The 18,498-nt window shown below is 38.3% G+C and overlaps 1 protein-coding gene across 8 annotated transcripts in view; it reads right to left on the bottom strand.

Annotated features, from left to right (window-relative positions):
- The window catches only part of EPC1 (enhancer of polycomb 1), a 112,949-nt gene that overhangs the window by 56,295 nt on the left and 38,156 nt on the right, over window positions 1–18,498 (bottom strand). For 2 of the 8 annotated variants that reach the window (XR_013172318.1, XM_077152188.1), the window contains exon 1: window positions 10,436–10,888. The exons of 3 other annotated variants lie outside the window; for them this stretch is intronic. Coding sequence is in view for 2 of the 5 variants with exons in the window: in XM_077152188.1 (XP_077008303.1) it covers window positions 10,436–10,588 (153 nt within the window). In the remaining 3 variants the exon portion in view is untranslated. Of the gene's footprint in view, window positions 1–2,974; window positions 10,033–10,435; window positions 10,889–18,498 lie in introns of those variants that run through there. 3 more of the 8 variants (XM_077152235.1, XM_077152196.1, XM_077152227.1) reach the window with 3 other exon arrangements.

The raw sequence follows: 18,498 nt of genomic DNA, 5'->3' as shown, positions 1-18,498 counted from the left end.
GAAGTTGAGAAAACATTCCATTTGAGTTTACTTGTCTATATAAGGCTTATTATCTTACATATCATAAATACAACTGGATGTGTATGAAAACTAGTATCCACTATAATTTGTTATAATGGAAACGTGAAGTTTTTTAACCTACTTAAAACACATGCACATTTCCAGCTTTCAACTACTTAAAATGAAACTAAAATAAGTTAGAAAGATCTGAGCACTTATTAAATGTAAGGCACTGCACCATACACATTACACAGGTCCCACTTAATTCTTACACTACACTTAGAGAGACTTGGGGTAACTGGCATTTCTTTCCATTTTTACCCAGTTTAGGTTCCATAGTCTATCACAATAATCTACTTAACAGTTTTCATTCATTCATCCTCTTCCTCCTCTACCTGGTGGAAAAACTTCAACCCTAGATAAACCCTATCTACCTGCTTTGTGCTTGAATTCAAGCTGAAAGCTATTACGTTCACCTGCCCAAGTGAACTGACTCACTTTAAATGATTACAATACTGTGCCTTCAGCAAGTTCATTCAAGCCCACTACATTTCTCTAGTAAGCTAGCTTTCCCATACATACTTTTGTCTCTCTTAAAGTGCCTTCTTACATTCAGGTGATGATGACTTTACCTCATAATTCACAGAGAAAATAAAATCACAGGATAAAACTACCTCATCATCTTCCCATTACCAGCTCTACCAACTGAACTGCATCTTCTTCATATAGCTGCCCTTCTTTACTTCTAAAATGGAAAAAGTATTCCTGTTCTAGTGACCAACCCCTCCATTTGTGATCATGATGGCATACCCTCTCCTTCTACTCAAGAACTTTGCTCTTAAATATTATTTCCTGCCTCTCATGGATCTTGACAATTTTTAATGAGATCATTCCAACTATTATTCTAATTCTAATAACTTTATTTTATTTATGATAGTCGTTTTAACATTTTAATCTAATTCTATTATCTGAGTCATTTCTAGGTCTTTATGTTGATTAATTTTTTTGCCTAGTTATAGGTCATACTTTTCAGCTTCTCCGCATGCCTGGTAATTTCTGACTGGATGTCAAACACTCTTGTGTTTTATGTTGTAGTATTAGGTTAAATGTGGGGCTTTGTTCTAGGATGTAGTTAAGTTACTCGAAATTTATTTGATCCTTTGAGGCTAGTTTTTAATCTCTGTTAGGGCTAGCAAGAACAATCTTTAGTCTAGGACTGATCTGCCACTCCCATGGCAATATAACCCTTCTAAGAATTCCGATGGCCCATGTATTATTAGTAGGTCTTTCCCCTAGTGGGGATGCAATATATTTTCAGCTCTGTGTAAGCTTCAGAACTGTTCTTCCCTATTTCTCTCCAGTTGCTACACCAATCTCCCCAGTATTGATAGCTTTCCTCTACACATGCTCAGATCAGCTTTTTAGCCAGAGACTCAAGGGGATCCCTCTGTAGGTTATCTGGAGAGCTCTTTTCTGTACAGCTCTGGTATCCTGCCCTAAAACTTCAGCCTCCCCAAACTCAGTTAGTCTCTTCAACTCAGTGTGGTTTCCAGGCTCTGTTGGGATCCCTCCTTCCGGTGCTGCAGTCTGTAAACTTTCTCTAGCTAACTTTCTCTCAGTACCTGAGTAGCAATCTCAGGGCTCACCTTGTTTGTTTCCAACATTTCTGTCTGCTGGAACTTAGAAATTCTCATTTTTTAACTAAATTATCTGTTGTTCTTGCAGCCCCCTCTAGAAATTTCTGCTCCTTTTCATAACAGAGCTGTAACGTTATCTACACTTGCTATGTTCCCCTTTTTCATCTTCCATTATTTCTTCTACTCCAACTGGCCTTTCCTTCCTACCACTCCACCAAAACAGGCTAATGCCAACACATCTAAACAAATTAAATGGCCACTTCTCCTACTCATCCTGCCTTCTCAGTGGATATCATTAACCAATTTTCCTACTTCTTGAGACACTTTCATCCTCATTTCATCCTACCTCTCTGGTCTGCTCCTTCTCAACCTCTTCAATAGGTCCTCCTCTACCTGAGCCCCAAGATACAACTTTAAATACCACCTATATGCCAATGACTGCCAAATTTTAGACTTCCAACACAAGCTGCTCTAATGTACTACATTCTCACATATCCACCTAAATTTGGATTAATATGTAGTATTTCAAACTGAACAAATTTGTCCTTTCCAACCCCCACCCACTGTCCCAACTTTCCTATCTTAATACGTAGCTCTACCATTTACTCATCCAGCTGCTCATGCTAAAAATCAGGGGTTCATTTTTTATTCTTCACACCTCCCCCAATCAAGTACATTCAAATTCACAGCAAGCTCTGTTGGCTGTGCCTTATAAATACACCTTAAATCCATTCATTTCTCTCCATTTTCAATAGTTACACCCTAGTTAAAGCCACCATCAACTCTCCCTCTTACCCCTTAAGATTCATCCTCTTATGGTAGCCAGAATAATGGGGTAGAGTCAGATGATGTCAATTCCTTGCCTGAAAGTCTCTAACGACTTATATTACATTTCAAAACAATCCAAATTCCTTATATAGACCTATGATACCTTACCCGGTCTGAACCTGCTGACTACTTTGGGGTTCTCATACTATTCAACCCCTTGTTTTTGCTCTAGTCATACTGGCCTTCTTTATGTTCCCATCTCAGGCCCTCTTTGCCTATACGTCCCTCTACCTGTTATGTTCTGTCCCTCTACCTGTTATGTTCTTCATTCAGAGTTTCACAGGGCTGGCTCAGTCCCACCATTAATATTTCAAGTCAAATTTCCTCTCCTCAGAGAGGCCTTCCTTGACCATCTGCCCAAATAAACTTCTTTCCTCATTCCACCTGAAATTTTCTATTATCTCGTTCCACTGACACATAAGAATTATGTCATAGTATTACTTTTATTTGTTTTTTGCCTTACTTCTCCCATTAGAATTCAGTCACCCAATTAAATAATAAACACTTACTATGTGGCAGACACTAATTCAGATGCTAAAAACACACCAGTGAACAAAGCAGACAAAAATTCCTGCCATCACAGTGCCTACATTCTAGAATGTAAGACCTATGAAAAAAAAGGAACCTATCTTGCAAGATAGGTTCTATCCATTTCTCTAAGTTCCTGGCTCAAAGCAAACACAACAAATACTTGCTAGAAAATGACTAATAATGGATGTATCCATTTTGTTTTCAATCTTTGTACAATGTACCTAACCTCAATGATCAAGTTCTTGCCTTAGACTTCAAAACAACGTGTATTTTGTTCCACCTTCAGACTCTATTACCTTACTGATAAAACAAATATTTGCAACCATCACTGCAATTTGGCCTCTAAATGCAAATTTTCATAAAATAAAAGCATTCAATGGCTACTGTACCCATATATATCCTTTAGCACTTGGATCATCTTGAGCTCCAGCTAAACTGGAACCAGTCATTCATGTAGCCAAACTACCTTTAATTCTATGTAAGCGTTTATATATACACACATCAAGTCATTCATTAGTTCAAGATTTAATGACCTCTCTATAAACACACAAAAAAATACAGAATGCACATACTCGGTGCCAGAGGCTGGAGTAGAACTTAGGTCTACTAACTCCAAGTTTGCTGTTTTTCCCAATTAATAAATTAACTAAACGTAAAGGCAGTTTTCTACAAATGCATCATACAACTCTTATAACACATCTAACACTTTTAAAGCAGACAATTCCAAATATAAGGGACTGTCTGAATATAAGCAGTTTTTTAACACTAACAACAAGCAAAGCTATTAAACACTGAATTAGTCTTTGAGGACAGTGAAATACATCTATATGGCGTTTTTACATATAACTGCCTTATTCACTCCTTATACATATTATTATTTTATGTAATAGACCATTACTGCTATTTAACATGCAGGTACTAACTAAAGTTCATTCAGAGGTTACATAACTTGCTGAAGGTCACAAAACCAAGGGGCATTTTCTCAAAGGACTTATAACTGCTATTTGTGATTCTGAATTATCAAAATAATTCATCTCAATATACAATACTTAAATGTATATTAAGAAGCCCACAGCAAATTTTAAACCTCGCGTATCTTTGCACCTGGATTCACTCTACAGCCACGTCCCATTTCTTCAGCCAGCACTTACTATACTGAGAAAAAAATCAACCAAAATAATCTCCTTTAATCATCTATTGCAAAATTCAGCAGCTTTGTCATAATGCATATACACAGCTGAACCAAACTTTAAAACATAACCTCCATTAAAGCAAATAATTGAGGAAATGTTTTTATCTTTTAAAGAGGTGATGTTCCCATTCATCAATGCTATAGCTCAAATATTATATCATAGCAGATCTATTAAGTCTGGCTATTGGTTTGTTTATTTTTGTTTTTTAATCTACCTAGGTCAGTGGGGCTAGTGGATGAAATTCACTTCATATATTTAAAGGAGCAAAGTTCAGTATCCTCTATGTTTAAAATGTTGTCATATAGCTCAAAATCACTACCTATAACCACAGGCTTTACGTTAATAAACTAGATCCAGAAAGATTTAACACAATTTATAAATTTGCTGAAGACAATATAGTCAGACTTCAAGTATTTCATGGAAAACCATTCTAGCAAGTTGTTCAAAACATTCCAATTATTTCATTTTTTTCATTGATTTCCCCCATAATTTGAGATTTATTCTCATAGAGAAGTTATCTTAACATATCAATGTAAGTTTCACTTTAAGAGTCCAAAAATTCACTTTACAAGAAAAGGATATACTCTGGTTCTGTCTCTAAGAGTATTTCACACCACTTTTGCACTTAAGAGAATCACAGTTCATTTTATTCCCAAATTTCAACATAAAATTCTCATTTCCTTTTATTCCCAAATTTCAACAAAAAATTCTCTTCTTTAAATGATTAAACCATCATTTCCACCCTCTGCTTTTAATTTAGTATTAACTAACTACTGACAACAATTAAGCATTCTCAACTTTTCTAGAAAATTGAGTCATAAATGTAGTCAGAATCCACACCTCCATATATTTAGATTTCTTGCTGTCATCTAATAAATGCCTAAAAACACAGCCACAGGTATCTATAGTTGTCACGTTCCATTATCCTTACTACAAAAAACAATTACACAGAATGTAAATTTTAAAACTAAAACAGTATGTTTTTAATAAAAATTATGAATGGTTGGTTTAATATCTAATCCTACCTATAAATTCATCAACCTTAAACACAGCATTTTATCTTATTTGCAAATTTAAGCTACCTTATATTTTCATGATCCTTTTAACGGAAAGAAAATGTTCTTCAGGACAAATTCTACTACTACTGATTACAAAGCACCAACTGCTTATATGTTAGGTACATAGAACTGGGGTCTCCGGCATGCTAAGCGAGCACTCTGCCTGCTGAACCATCTCAGCTCGCCCAAGTCTATTCAATTTTATTGCAAGACAACGAAGTGTGAGTAACAAATGGTATAAATTCAAAATTTTAAATATCAAATTACAGGCTGCTTTTGTAGTTAAGAGTCCTCAGTGTTTCGCTGGATTGTCTATATCCCTTCATTTTTCAATTATCCTTCTTCTATTAAGTCTATCTAATAAAGGCCATACTGAGACAAAACCAAAATGACTCAGTTTCAAATTTCCAGGACAGCAGATCTTAACCTTGAGCTTTCTGCTCTAGCCCATTATTAATACTTTAGAGAAGTAAATCACAATTATGAAACTTCTCCCTAGAAAAATACACCATCACAAACTTTTATATGCTTATTGTTGGAATTCACTGACTTACACATATGTTACAGATATGTTGATTTACACATATCTCTCAGAAGCCCAGTTTAGAAACTCCTACTCTAAAAAAAGTAGACAGAATGGAGAAATCTAGATTGCTTTTTTGGGGATGGAGTGGGTATGTGCATGGGTGGGGAATCGAACCCAGGTCTCCTGCATGGAAGGCGAGTGTCCTACCACTGAACCATCCATGCAGCCATAGATTGCCCCAGATAGAAGGGCTAAAAATCTTGCTTTGCAAAAGGAAAAACAAGAGACTTGACTTCTTCTCAAAAAATGAGAAATCAAACATTTGAACTTACCACTAGAAGTGATTTAAACTTTTTTCATAAAAAAGCAAAACTACAATGTGTGAATTTTAAAGACATAAATATAGAGAGACCTATGTGTTTGAAATATAAATGATGTATATGCATTAGCGTGCACCTGTATATTATTAAACATGCAATGAACTGACTGGTAAGTGACGTCTAATCATACAGCTAGCAACGTAATTTATTCAGTCTGTATTTTTGTACAGAGCAGCACACACTAACCTCTGCCTGTATGTCCTCTTTAATGCCTAAAACTACGCCTAGAAATTTCATGTCTTAAAAAAAAAACATACTTCATGCTGTTTATTAGTTTCTCTACTGCTGTTATTATTTTTAAATATACAACATTTACTACATCAATATGAATCCATGATATCCCGGTTATTAGTATTATTATTTTTAGCAGTCATTGAGGGGTAACCTGTTTATCTCCCCAGTGGTTTTGAGTTTGTAGTTTCATGATCAATTCTTCATTTCATGATTTCTGTAGCTGACATGAAGTTATTTATGTGGAAAAATTAAAAATAAAAGTGGCTTCAAAAAACAAAGAAGCAAAACTAAAAGCTCTTGAACATGTAGTGCTTACCTATTATTTTTCACGTCAGAGATATGTTTTGTATTCCTAACCCCCCACATTAAAAGCAAAAACACCTATTTTATTAATAACCTTTAACTTGAGCTCAGTAACATTGTATAATGGGCTAACAGTGAAATGCAGTTAAGAGGAAGAACGTATGAGACCATTTTGTACAGTTATAAGCCTTATTAAAACTGAGGTGCTGGATTATGATGGCTAGACCCTACTTTTAAGTCTTAAAGTAACTATTGATACGATAGATCATCATTAACATTTTAATCACATCAAATATCCTACCTAAACCTTTCTTCTGTTACCTGTGCTGGTTTTCTGTACCCCTTATAAATGGAGCCGCATATCCTGGACACCCCAGCGAAGTTTCTAGGAAAACCAGGTAGCTCCAATTTGCTAAATAGGACTTTTTTAAAACCACCTTTTTCAGAATGCCTGTTAGTGAAAGGTATCCATAAAGAATTGTTTAACAACATAAAGTTCCAATTATAACCAGAATAAGGCAATTTTAAAATAAAAATACTGATAAAATAAATAAAATTTATTTATTTTTTAAAATAAAGCATCACTAATATCTTTTATAAGCTACCCTTCAATTAAATGTGAAGCTATGTCACTAAACTTAATATTTTAATGCTCCTACCTTTTATATATTTCTCCTTTTTTTTGAAACCCCAAACAGGACTCATTTACTTCATAGAGTTGATAATCTATTGCTTCCCTTTGACTTGAAAATTACTTCTATATATTTACTTCAGTAAGTACAAAATTTTCACCATTCATTTTTTTTCACCATTCATTTTTTATTTAGCAAGTTACAATGTACTACACTGTATAAATTCAGGCTTTTAGTTCCTAATTTTCATGACTCACTGAAGTCCTTCATTACAATCTAAAGTAATTTTAAAATTCATTACAATAATAAAAAAATAACTAGCAAACAATCTAAATTGTTTGTTAGCTGTTAAAGTCCAAAGCTGAACAATTTGCAAGGAGATGGAGAACTACTACTTAAAATTGTTTCTCAAAAATTAAAAGGAGGTATGCCTAACTAGGGTAGTGGTTAGCTTTTATTATTATTTAAACAGCTGAACTGGATACATTAACAATAGTGTTTTTCCATGTTCAGACCTAGATTTTTCTCAGGTTTACTATAGAAACAAAATAAAGTAATAATTACTAGGGATATTTCACGACAATTCTACAGATGCATTTTGTTCCTGAAATGCTTTATTAATGAAGCAGAGTACAAGAAATTGTCCTAATCCATATCGGCCCCATCTTTCATGACCAACATAGGATTATTTACTTTTTCTAAATTAGTCAATTCAGGCTCTAGGTCACTCAGACCCAAGAGACAGCATCCCTAATGTGTCAAAGGCAGACGTTTGTTTTAACCTTCTTCTTTGTAAGAAATAAAAGATGCTTCAACAAATTATCAAAAGTTCTTGTTTTTACAAGATTAACTCAGAATTCAGTTACCTTTATTTATGCTTAGCTTACACATCCAATATTGTAACCATGCTAGTTTCAATACCACTATTTATATGTTCTACCACCAGCATGAACCACAGGTTTGTAGAGCAGCTTGTTTGTTTACCTGGTACTTTTTACATCCCCGTTAAGTTCGGTATCTACTCTTAAGCTATGCTTCACTGATCATACACATAGCATTCGGTAGATGAGAACTGAAATTCTAAACAGATGATGTTAAAGGCAGTCTAAAGGAAAAAAAAATCCCTATGTCCCTCCACAGGGACTCCACATGCTGTAATGCTGCAATCTAATGAGATCCATTCACATTATCAAATGTCAAAATAATTTCAGTGAACAAAAATTATCTGTAAATTTAATAAGCATTGATGCCTCAGTTAAGCGTAGCTCTAACTTTAGGTGGTAGCTCTTGGGACTGTTCAAAGTATTCATAGAAGCAAAGACTTAAACTGTACTGTAGTGTTACCTTCCTTTAATCAAGGCTCTCCCCTTGGCTGTAAACAAGAATTACAAATTAATTTCCAAGGTAGTGTAACACCAAAACCCCAACTTGAAAAGTATTATCTGCAAAACTTATAAACAGAAACAAAAATAAAACCAAAAGACAAGATTCTGCAGTCACAAGTATTTTAATTTTTAAAAACAAATCACTTGTTTAAAAATAAACAAATGGTACCATTCTACTCTAAAGTTGATACAAGTAATAAATTAAGAGATGCTGTCTCATAGACAAGGTGCTAAAAGTCAGTACTACACTAGACAATCAACTACTACATGCACTTAGCTTATCTGTAAAATAAGATTTAACACACTACTCTTAAAAGTAACATTCGCTGTCACAACTATTGTACGTTGAAAGGTTAAACGACCCAAACAAGTTTAAACAGTTTTATTTTCAAAAACATTACAGAGTATGATTACTACATTCAAAATTCTTACAGTACCAAAGAGAAGCATTACAGTACAATTTTCCACAACAAAATTGTAGCATATCCACGCGATTCCTCGACTTCCTTGAACTGTCAATACACTGCACCCTGTTTTAATGGCTGTACCTGAAAACCAAGGTATGCAATTCCTTAGGATTAGACGTTATCAAGTTATACTGTCAAGGATCTGGGGGAAATGAGAGGAAGATTCTATTATCCTTGTGTCTGAACCCAACTTCCACAATAAGGTGAAGCCACAGCTATAACAAAATGTCTATTAGCTGTAAACAAACATTTACATTCTGAAACCCACCCGATTTAGATATTTCAATGTTAAGACTATGACTTCATTAAACTTTAGTTTAACTATGGATAAGAAAATGACCCTCTTCCTAAATTTAGATCTATCTAATTGGGTCTTTTCTCCCCCCACGTTGTGAGATCAGAAAGCATAAAAACTTAAATTTTACAGAAAAAAAAATACATTAAAGTTATAGGCTTTAAATAAGAGCCACGTATTCCAAACGTATCTGCAACATGTTCTCAAGGATCAAAGAAAAAATCAGAGATAGTAGTTGATCATCCTCCGACTAACTAACATTGGGAGGGAAGGGATGGATGCAAAAGTCCCAGAAAGAGAATACTGCGAATAATTCTAATCTATGAAAGTCGTCAGGGCAAACACGCAGTAAGCTCGACACTCCGTTGCAGGGAGGGGGAGAAATAAGCCTCAGAGACCAGGCCCCCTCCGAGACTCCGTGTGGGGCTGGTTCCAGCCGAGCAAGCTTTCCCGGCGCCGGGGAAGCCGAACCGCCCCATTGCATAGACCAGCGTTCCCCAGCGCCAGCAGCGACGCGGAGGCCGAGGTGACCCTGGAGCGCCACCCAGCGGCCCGCGGAAAGGCCTGCAGGCAGGTCGTCCTGCTCCGCGCCGGGCCCGCCGCACCCCGCCGCCCAGCCCGCTCCCCTCTCCGGATGCACAAGGCCCAGCCCAAGAACTAAAGACCACAAAATGGCTGCCGGCGGCTTCGTCACGTGACCCCTTTGTGCCTTTCGGGCCCCCGAACTCCGCGGGACCCGGGTACCAGTGGCCGGGGTCGACGGGTGGCCTCAGAGGAGGCCCTACCAGGCCGCGGCGGCCGGGGTCGAGGCTGGGGAGGGCGGGGTAAAGACCCGGCCGGCAACTGAGAGTCGGCGGGGAAGAGAAGATGGCGGCCATTTTGTGTGGGAATGCTGCTCCGTCGCCGCCGCAGGCAGCACAGGGAGCGGGGCCTGGCGGTGGGTCGGACAGGGGAGTTAACACGTACCGACTCCTCTTCCTTCTCCATTCCGGTGGGCATCTGCGGCACGGCCCGGTTTATCGAGGCGTATTCGTGCAGGTCTGGCAGATCCTCACAGCGGAAAACCGGCAGCGGCTTCGAGGCGTCTAGCGCCCGCGCCCGAAACGACAGTTTACTCATCTCAGGCGCAGCAGATACCTCTCCGCTCTGGGGAAACGGCCCCGGCCAGCGGGATCATGGAGAACCGGGGGTTCGGTCCCCACTCGCCTACCGCTGCCGGGGACTTGAGGGACGGAGCGCAGAGCCCGCTGTCCGGGCACTAACACCAGCCGGGAGGGTGGGAGTCTGTGCCGCTCCGCTCCTCTCTCGCTCGCTCTCTTCAATACGCCATGGCCAACATGGCGGACATTAAAACTCCACTGTGCGCTCTTCAGCCAACCCCAGCCATTCCCCACACTGCATCGCGCAGCGGCGCGGGCACGCGGGCGGGGGGGGGGGAGCGCGGGCTCGAGGCCGGCGCCGGCACGGAGCGCGCGTCCCGTCAACCCCCGGCTCCCGCGGGCCTCGCTCCCCGCGCCTCGCTGCTCAGGCCCCCGCCCGCCGCCGGTCGGGCGCGACCAGGGCCGGGCGGCCAGCTGGGCCAGGCGCTCAGGCGCCGGGAGCCGGCTTCTTGGGCTTCCTCTCCTCTTCGCGCACGCGCTCACTTTCTCACGCTCGCTCCCTCTGACCGCTCTCTTCTGAGAGGCGAAGGAAGGTGCAGGAAAACTATTTCCACTCGCCCTCGGGCTTCTCGAAAGGCAGTGCGGAGAGAGTCGCGGGGCGGCGGCCTTGGCCGGGCTCGCTCCCTGCGGCTCGGTCCGAGGGCTCGGGCACCTGCCATCCCGGCCGGCGCGAGGGGCGGGGGCGACGCCCAGGCTGCCAACGCCACCTGCGGCAGGACCAGGGACAGGCGTTCCCGAGGTGGTGCGCACCGGTGGCCAATTCGTGGGCGAACGCATAGCCTAGTTACCGCGGCAAAAATACAAACGAAATTAGGGGCAGAATGTGACTCGAGTGAACTTTTACCCGCATTTTTTTTTTTTTTTACGTCTAATGAACTTGGGTTCTGTCATTTGATAGGCGCCTCATCAATTCATAGGTCAGTTTCCCTCCCGCTGGTTTCCTACTCCAAAGTATTTTTTTAAGCCTACATTTTATCTTCCCATATTAACTCTTTTATTGTAATTGGAGCAAAGAAAGGAAACTGGATACTGTAACCTTACGAAGAAAAAAAATTAAAGCAAGATCTTCTTCAGAGTTTAACAGCCTATACTTTATACTCAGCTTGTGATTTTTGTACTGAAAAGAAAAGGCGACTTCAGCATAGCCATGGGTTCTTTATCATTTGTTCAATAAAAAAAATTATATATTTATAAAACTGAACCATATAGGCTGCCAGGCGCCTGCCAACAACACCCCATGAGCGCGCGCGCGCGCACGGGAAACGAATTATTAGAAGAGATTTAGATAGATGTAATACATTGCTGACATTTGGTTTATATTACACAGGAAAATGAATGTCCAGAGAACTCTCTCCAGAGTAGTATTTTAAAAATCGTTAAGATTATTTGGGTGGCTTTAATGAGGTGGCAACAAAATTTCACATCTTTTCAAAAGATAACGAAAGTATTTTGTAAGTCTGTCCCTCACAGGGAGAGGATAGGGCTACATAATAAAAATAACCAGTGTTCTTAAATATTGGGTTGGGTATGAACTATTATTAGCTTAGGGCACTTAAGCAAACTGTTATCTTCCAGGTTGGTTTAACTATACTCAATGGGGTGGGGAAAAGACAAGGAGAGGCATAGATTGTAGTTCTCCAAAATTATGCTAAAACTCTGTGAGGCAGAGGGACTTTCACCCACATTTTCTATACCAAGACTGCATTTATTCATCCAAAGAGCAAACCTTGAGCCCTTGCTCTCTTCCAGTTGTGCTGCTGATTGCTCAGCACCCAGAGGGCTCCAGGAGGAAGGACCTGTGAATCACAACTGCCACACTTAGCGGTAAGTTGCTATGATGAAATCCAGGCTAGTGAGAACAAGCAGGAATGGCACCCAACCCATGGATAGTGGCTATAATGAAAGCAGTCAGGGAAGGCTTCTTGGAGATGATGCAAAAAACAACAAAACACACAACCAACGAACCAAACAAACAAACAAAAAACTAGAAGGAAGCACTTGCAAAGGCTTATGCCTGAGACACTCAGCATGTCACATTCTGGGAACTTCAAAGAACTGCCAATTCCACTGTGGAGCATGACTCCTATTTAGCCAGATTTAACAGTTCTGAAAATACTGGCTGAAATGAGTATAACAGTTCTTTCCATCTAGCCTAGAATATGAGATTCCCCGAATCCCAGTAGTTAAATTTGTGACTGAGGAACCTAAGACTTTATAGAACAAAATAGGGTCTTAAGTTATGAGTGAACCAAGGAAACACATCTTACCTTCATTAAAAATAACAGCTTATGCATAACATTTTCCTCATACTACATTAGTAACAAAATCATTGTACAGGTAAGTTTTCTAAGAAACTCTAGCGTTGCTCTCCATGACAGGTTTTTGGAGATGCTTACACATTTTTCAGCTTGCTTTTTTTGCAACTAATATGCTAGAGACATCTTTTTTTCTGCATTGATTCTCCATCCAGGTCCTCAATGTCCTGAATTTCTACCTCCCAGTTCCTACTGGGTTCTTAACGACCCAGAAGCTGAAGTCCCAAGCCTCTCATATATTTGGTTCACTTCCCTCCCTCTTTAGAGTCAGGTGTGCAGAAGGGAAAATACAGATTTAATTTTCCTCAGCTTCCTTTAACCCACCAAAAGATTCTTTGCAAAATACCTACTCCTGCAATTTCTTTTACTTTAACTTTCTCTTCTACTCTCAACTTCTTTTTCTAAACATCAACAAAAGTGATATGAAATTCTCAACATTGCAAGAAAAATTCTCAACATGATGCAAGAAACGTATACTAGTATAAAGCTGAATAACATTTCCTCAATGGGAAACTCTTTGTTGGAAAGGTGTTTGCAGTTAGTTAAAACACCCTTCATTCATGCCACAAATACTTATTGGATAACTAGGCAATACACGGTACCTCACTGTAAGGGATACAAATAAGATACTGGCCAAGGGATAACCAGTTAACCAAATGACCAGTACTAGGTGGTATAGTGAAATGTAGTGAGTGCTATGGGAGTTTAGAAAAGGGTAGAAGGGCATTCACAGGAGGAAGCAATTAAATGAACAAAAGTTGGGGTTGGGAAGGGCAACTGTTAGGTGTGTTTGAGGATGAGGGGGTTTATTTTGGCCAGCATTCAGTAGAGAACTCCTACAACAATCAAAGTATTATGCAAAACTGGTAAGAACGTGAGTGGAGGGAGTAGGAGTAGAAAGTAAAGAGGCCTAAGTTTTAGTGGTAAGAATTACAATATCATCACCCTGAAAGGTGATTTGTTTTGAATGCAGAATTACTGCTTTTAAAAAAATCAAACACTTCAAAGAGAGAACGTTTCAAATACAACTGCTCTGACACTGCATTTTGCATTCTATAATAAACCTGAAATAAGGCTCTGAATATTAGCTTACATCCAGTATATCCCCTAGTCCATACTTTCTTCTTTGAAAATAGAAGATTTGCCTCTATTCCCATTTCCACTGTCTCAGACATGGTTCAAGCTTTCATCACATCACATGTAGAAACAATCTTCAATCCAATCCACCTTTTATTCATTCATTCCCTCAATCAGCCTTTATTCCCTATATTGTCAAAATTGCTGGTAATCTCCCAATAGTGACTAGTGGTAGTGGCTGGTAGAGGCGTGGGCCCCTGGGGAGTTAGTCATGAAACTCTGCCCTCCAGGGTTTCATGGTGCAGTGTCTGCCACCAAACCACAACTACTCTTTATTTTGTTCGTTAAATAAAGTAATTCTTTGGTAGGTTGTTAAGACCTCCCATAATTTTGCCTTCTCTATCCAACATCAGACCTCTAAGACAAATTCTTCATCCTGGCTTCTGACACTGTCTTTAGAACTCATCACATGTTTCTGCCTCTGATTTTTCACTCTTTTCTCTCTGTCTTCCTTCTCCCCCTTCAGACTAACCATCTACTAGCCACCGAAGTCCTACTTCACAGAATGTCTCAGGGTTGAATAAAATCCATGTAAATCATTCAAATTGTCACTTGGCCACTGCGAACCCTTGACAGATGTCACTATTTTTAATTATTCTTCAAAATCCAACTCAAATATCATCTCCTCCATGAAGCTTTCTTTAGCTATTCAACATCTCTGGGCCCTAACTTCCTAGTTTCAAGAATAAGGAAACTTAGGTGAACTAAAAATAATTCTTCTTAAGCCTATGCCCATCTTTCTCATCTCCGAACTCCTATTATACTTTGGATCATTAAGAATAATAACTACCATTGATTGAGCCTTTGCTATACACCAGCAGTATGGAAGTGCTTTCAATGTATTCTCTCATTTAATTTTCATGAGAGCTCTATGAGGTGTGTCCTGTAGAGAGATATTCACCTTAGAGAGGTGATATGACCTGCCTGTGGTTGCAAAGCCAATGAGAGGTGATACTGAGATTTGAATCTCTGGCTGTCTGATTCCAGAATGGGGCCAAAGATACTAGGTTAAAATTAATTAAGTGAATGCAAAGTGAGAAAAGAGAGATGTTCAAGGTAGACTACTCTTTCATGCAGCTTGGCAATGAAGGGAAGGAGAGACACAAAGCTATTCAGGCCAAGGGTTTTATTGCTTTTGAAGATGAAAGAGATGTGTGCATATTTGTATACTAAAAGGAAAGACATAGGAAAGGAATAACTTTAGTCATATCTTCTGAGGCAAGAAGAAAGGAGGGCAATAGTGGATGATATCAAAGAAGTTACAGTTCTCTTTGATGGGACAATAAGATAAAAAATCATAATACCAGTTTTAGTAATAGAAGTCTAGACTCTTCATTCCTTCAAGCATTCAACAAATATTTACTCTAAGAGTTAGGAAAGTGGTTTGTGCAGGAGATGCAATGATAAACAAGATTAATATGATCTCTAGCTACATAAAGTGAGATGCTATATTTAACTGAGAACACATGAAATTCATTTCATTAAAACATGAGACTGGAAAATGATCTCTTAAAATTAAAAGATGATCAGTGCTATAGTTGAAAGCATTGTGCTAAAGTGCTAACTGCTGAATTACTATTTTCATTTGAAGTAACAAATATTTTTCTTAATTTTCTGCTTCTTGTTATTATAAGCTATATAAAGAAATAGCAGCAAATAATTTTTCCAAAGTAACACTTATGAAAATAAAAACTTAAAGCTCTTTATGATCTGTTTTTTTTTCATCTAAGAAATGTTGGAAATTAAATAATACATTGCAATTTTCTTAATAGGTTGTCACAAAAACAACCCCTGAACCAGTGATTTCTCTGAGTTGATGTATGCATGGAATTCTGTGCATAATATTTAAGAATCATATTTGATGCAAAGTAGAATGGTTCAGCATATATTCAAAAACAGTACGACTGTACCTTAAAAGAGCAAAGGTTAAAGTGTCAATCCTAGTGAAATGTATGTAGCAGGATGGACTTAAAGTAATTTCAATTTAATTTTACCTCCACTATGAACTTAAATCAAAAAGAAAAGAGACTGAAATATACATGATTCCAAATGGGACTGTTATGAAAATGAATTTAAAAATTTTAAAAAGCCACAAAATAGTTCCAGCAGTATTGAGATATTCAAGAAAGAGATTAAGGAAATACAAGACATTTTATTTTATAATGTAAAGTCCTTCAGTGATACAAAGTCTGTTCTGGCCATAGCAAGGATTGTGTCAAGGTTTAGAATCTTCTTACCCCAAGAACAGTAACTGGGTAAGTCTGACCACTTTTAGGATTTGTCTCCCTCAATTTCCAGGTCCTTTAAATCATCTGATATTTTCCTCCCAAGGCTAGCAGAGACTCGATGACTCCTCTATGGCAACATTTTAATGAGAAAACCACTAGATACAGCTATTAGAGGAAATCATTTAGAATTTGAACAAAAACAATTTAGTATTTTAATAGGGGAACTAATAATTTAGTAGTTTCTTCCATGTTATACATCCCAACAATTAATTTGCCAGAAGAATAAAAGTCTGTCTTAGAAAATAAAAGGAAAAATCTAAGAATTAAACCACACTCAAAAGTTTTTGGTGGTACTAATCTGGATTATGATAAATTACTGTTAACCAATTTCCAAATTATTTTCTACACAAACATATTACTTGAGTATCAGTTTTACTAAAGATCACATATAAATCACTATGGTATAAATGGTATATGAGGGCTGAAGAACTGAAATTTAAGAGGAACAAGAGAAAAATGTTAATGAAGCAGAGACATATTGGAAGGCTTAATTAAGTCAAATCTGTTAGTGGGGAGTGGACAAAAAAGATTGACAGGGAAGAGGGCATTCACGAGGGGAACAGTTGTGAGTTAGTATTGCTTCCATCAAGGAGATTGTTTCTATTAATCTTCTGAAGCTTTGGATATAGAATTATCTTTTTTATCATCTACTAAGTTAATAGTAGTGAAAGAAAATGTTTTACTTTCACTACATTTATTCCCCTTACTGATACTTTGAGTAACACTGTGTCAATTGTTTAGATAATCACTCTGACTGTAATTTCTCCTCCCTTTCTTATTGGGGAAGGGGAAGGGAATGATTTCAAACCCAAGGAATGAGATTCTAGGTGTGGAGAGTGACTCAGGGAGTGGGAGGAGAAAGGCAGTGAGAGTGGAGCCCTGGGGAATCCCAGCAGCTAAGAGATGGGCAGAGGGAGAAGAGTCAGGAAAAGTCAGAGGAGGAGGGAGAAGCTAGAAGAGAAGCCAAGTGAGGTCAAAATTTCAAGGAGATGAGCAGGACTGGAAAGAATGAGGTCACTGGAGATCAAAGAAAGAATGACTTCTACAGGATACTCGGGGTGGAAAATAGCTGGGTGAGTTAAGGTACAAATTGGTGGAATCACAGATTCCTTCATGCCTGAAGCAAGTTAATCATTTACTGGGCAGGTCAAAGCCAAGTAAAACTTTGAAGACATTTCCAAGTACTCTCCTCTAATACTTTTCTGGGTGCTTGGTCACAGAAGTAATACCATGTTGCAGCCAAAAATAAGCTCAGCGCCAGGACACAGCTCAGAACTGAGAATAGCTGAGATCTTCAGGACCTCCCACATATAGAAAAGAACACATCCCATGATTTCATAAGTCTTCATAACATCCTGGTGACAGGGGAAGTAAAACACAGTTTCCATTTTTATAGTTGTGGAAACTAATAAACAGAAGACCTAACTGACTTATCTAAGTGAGTTACTGAGTGACAAGAATATAAGACACATCCGGATCTTAAGATATTTTCTGAATTAGGTTTCCCAAACACTAGACTCATAAGCCAAAAACAACACAAGTATATTGTGGTAGCACATATATTTGGATGAGATTATATATTTTGGTTTGAGTTTTTCATAAGATTAAAATTTTAGTGTTTAGTGTTTTTTCTTTCCAATCCTTCTTGGTTTTGTTATTTTTTTGTTTTTTGCTTTTCATTTGCTTGCTTTACAATATTAGGATAATTCTAATACTGTATATTCTGCTTTATGGCCCGTCTCACTTAATATAATTTGAGAATGTTCCCATCTCATTAAATATTCTTCTAAGAACAATTTTGATGAAGCTAATTTATCTTATGTACCATAATTTACATAAGCATTACCCTCTCAGGGGACTTTAGAATATATTGATTTTTCTTTATTATGAAGAACACTTGTAATTGTAATAGAACATTTAAAATTTAAAAATGGGCTTAAATTTTTACAGTTTAAAGCACAGAACATATAAATGTCTGCTGTCTGGGAATAATGATAGTGCCAATTCTGCACAAATGAAGGATGGTAATTTCACCTATCAATCTGAGCAAAAACCTGGGATTCAATTATCAACATATCTTCCCAGATATCCACAAAGTACTAATATTCTGATATGAATTAGATCATCTA

Source organism: Tamandua tetradactyla, chromosome 1 (genome assembly GCF_023851605.1).
Source record: "Tamandua tetradactyla isolate mTamTet1 chromosome 1, mTamTet1.pri, whole genome shotgun sequence".
Taxonomy (NCBI): domain Eukaryota; kingdom Metazoa; phylum Chordata; class Mammalia; order Pilosa; family Myrmecophagidae; genus Tamandua; species Tamandua tetradactyla.
The sequence above is the reverse complement of the archived record's forward strand: the minus strand, read 5'-3'. Positions and strand labels throughout refer to the sequence as shown.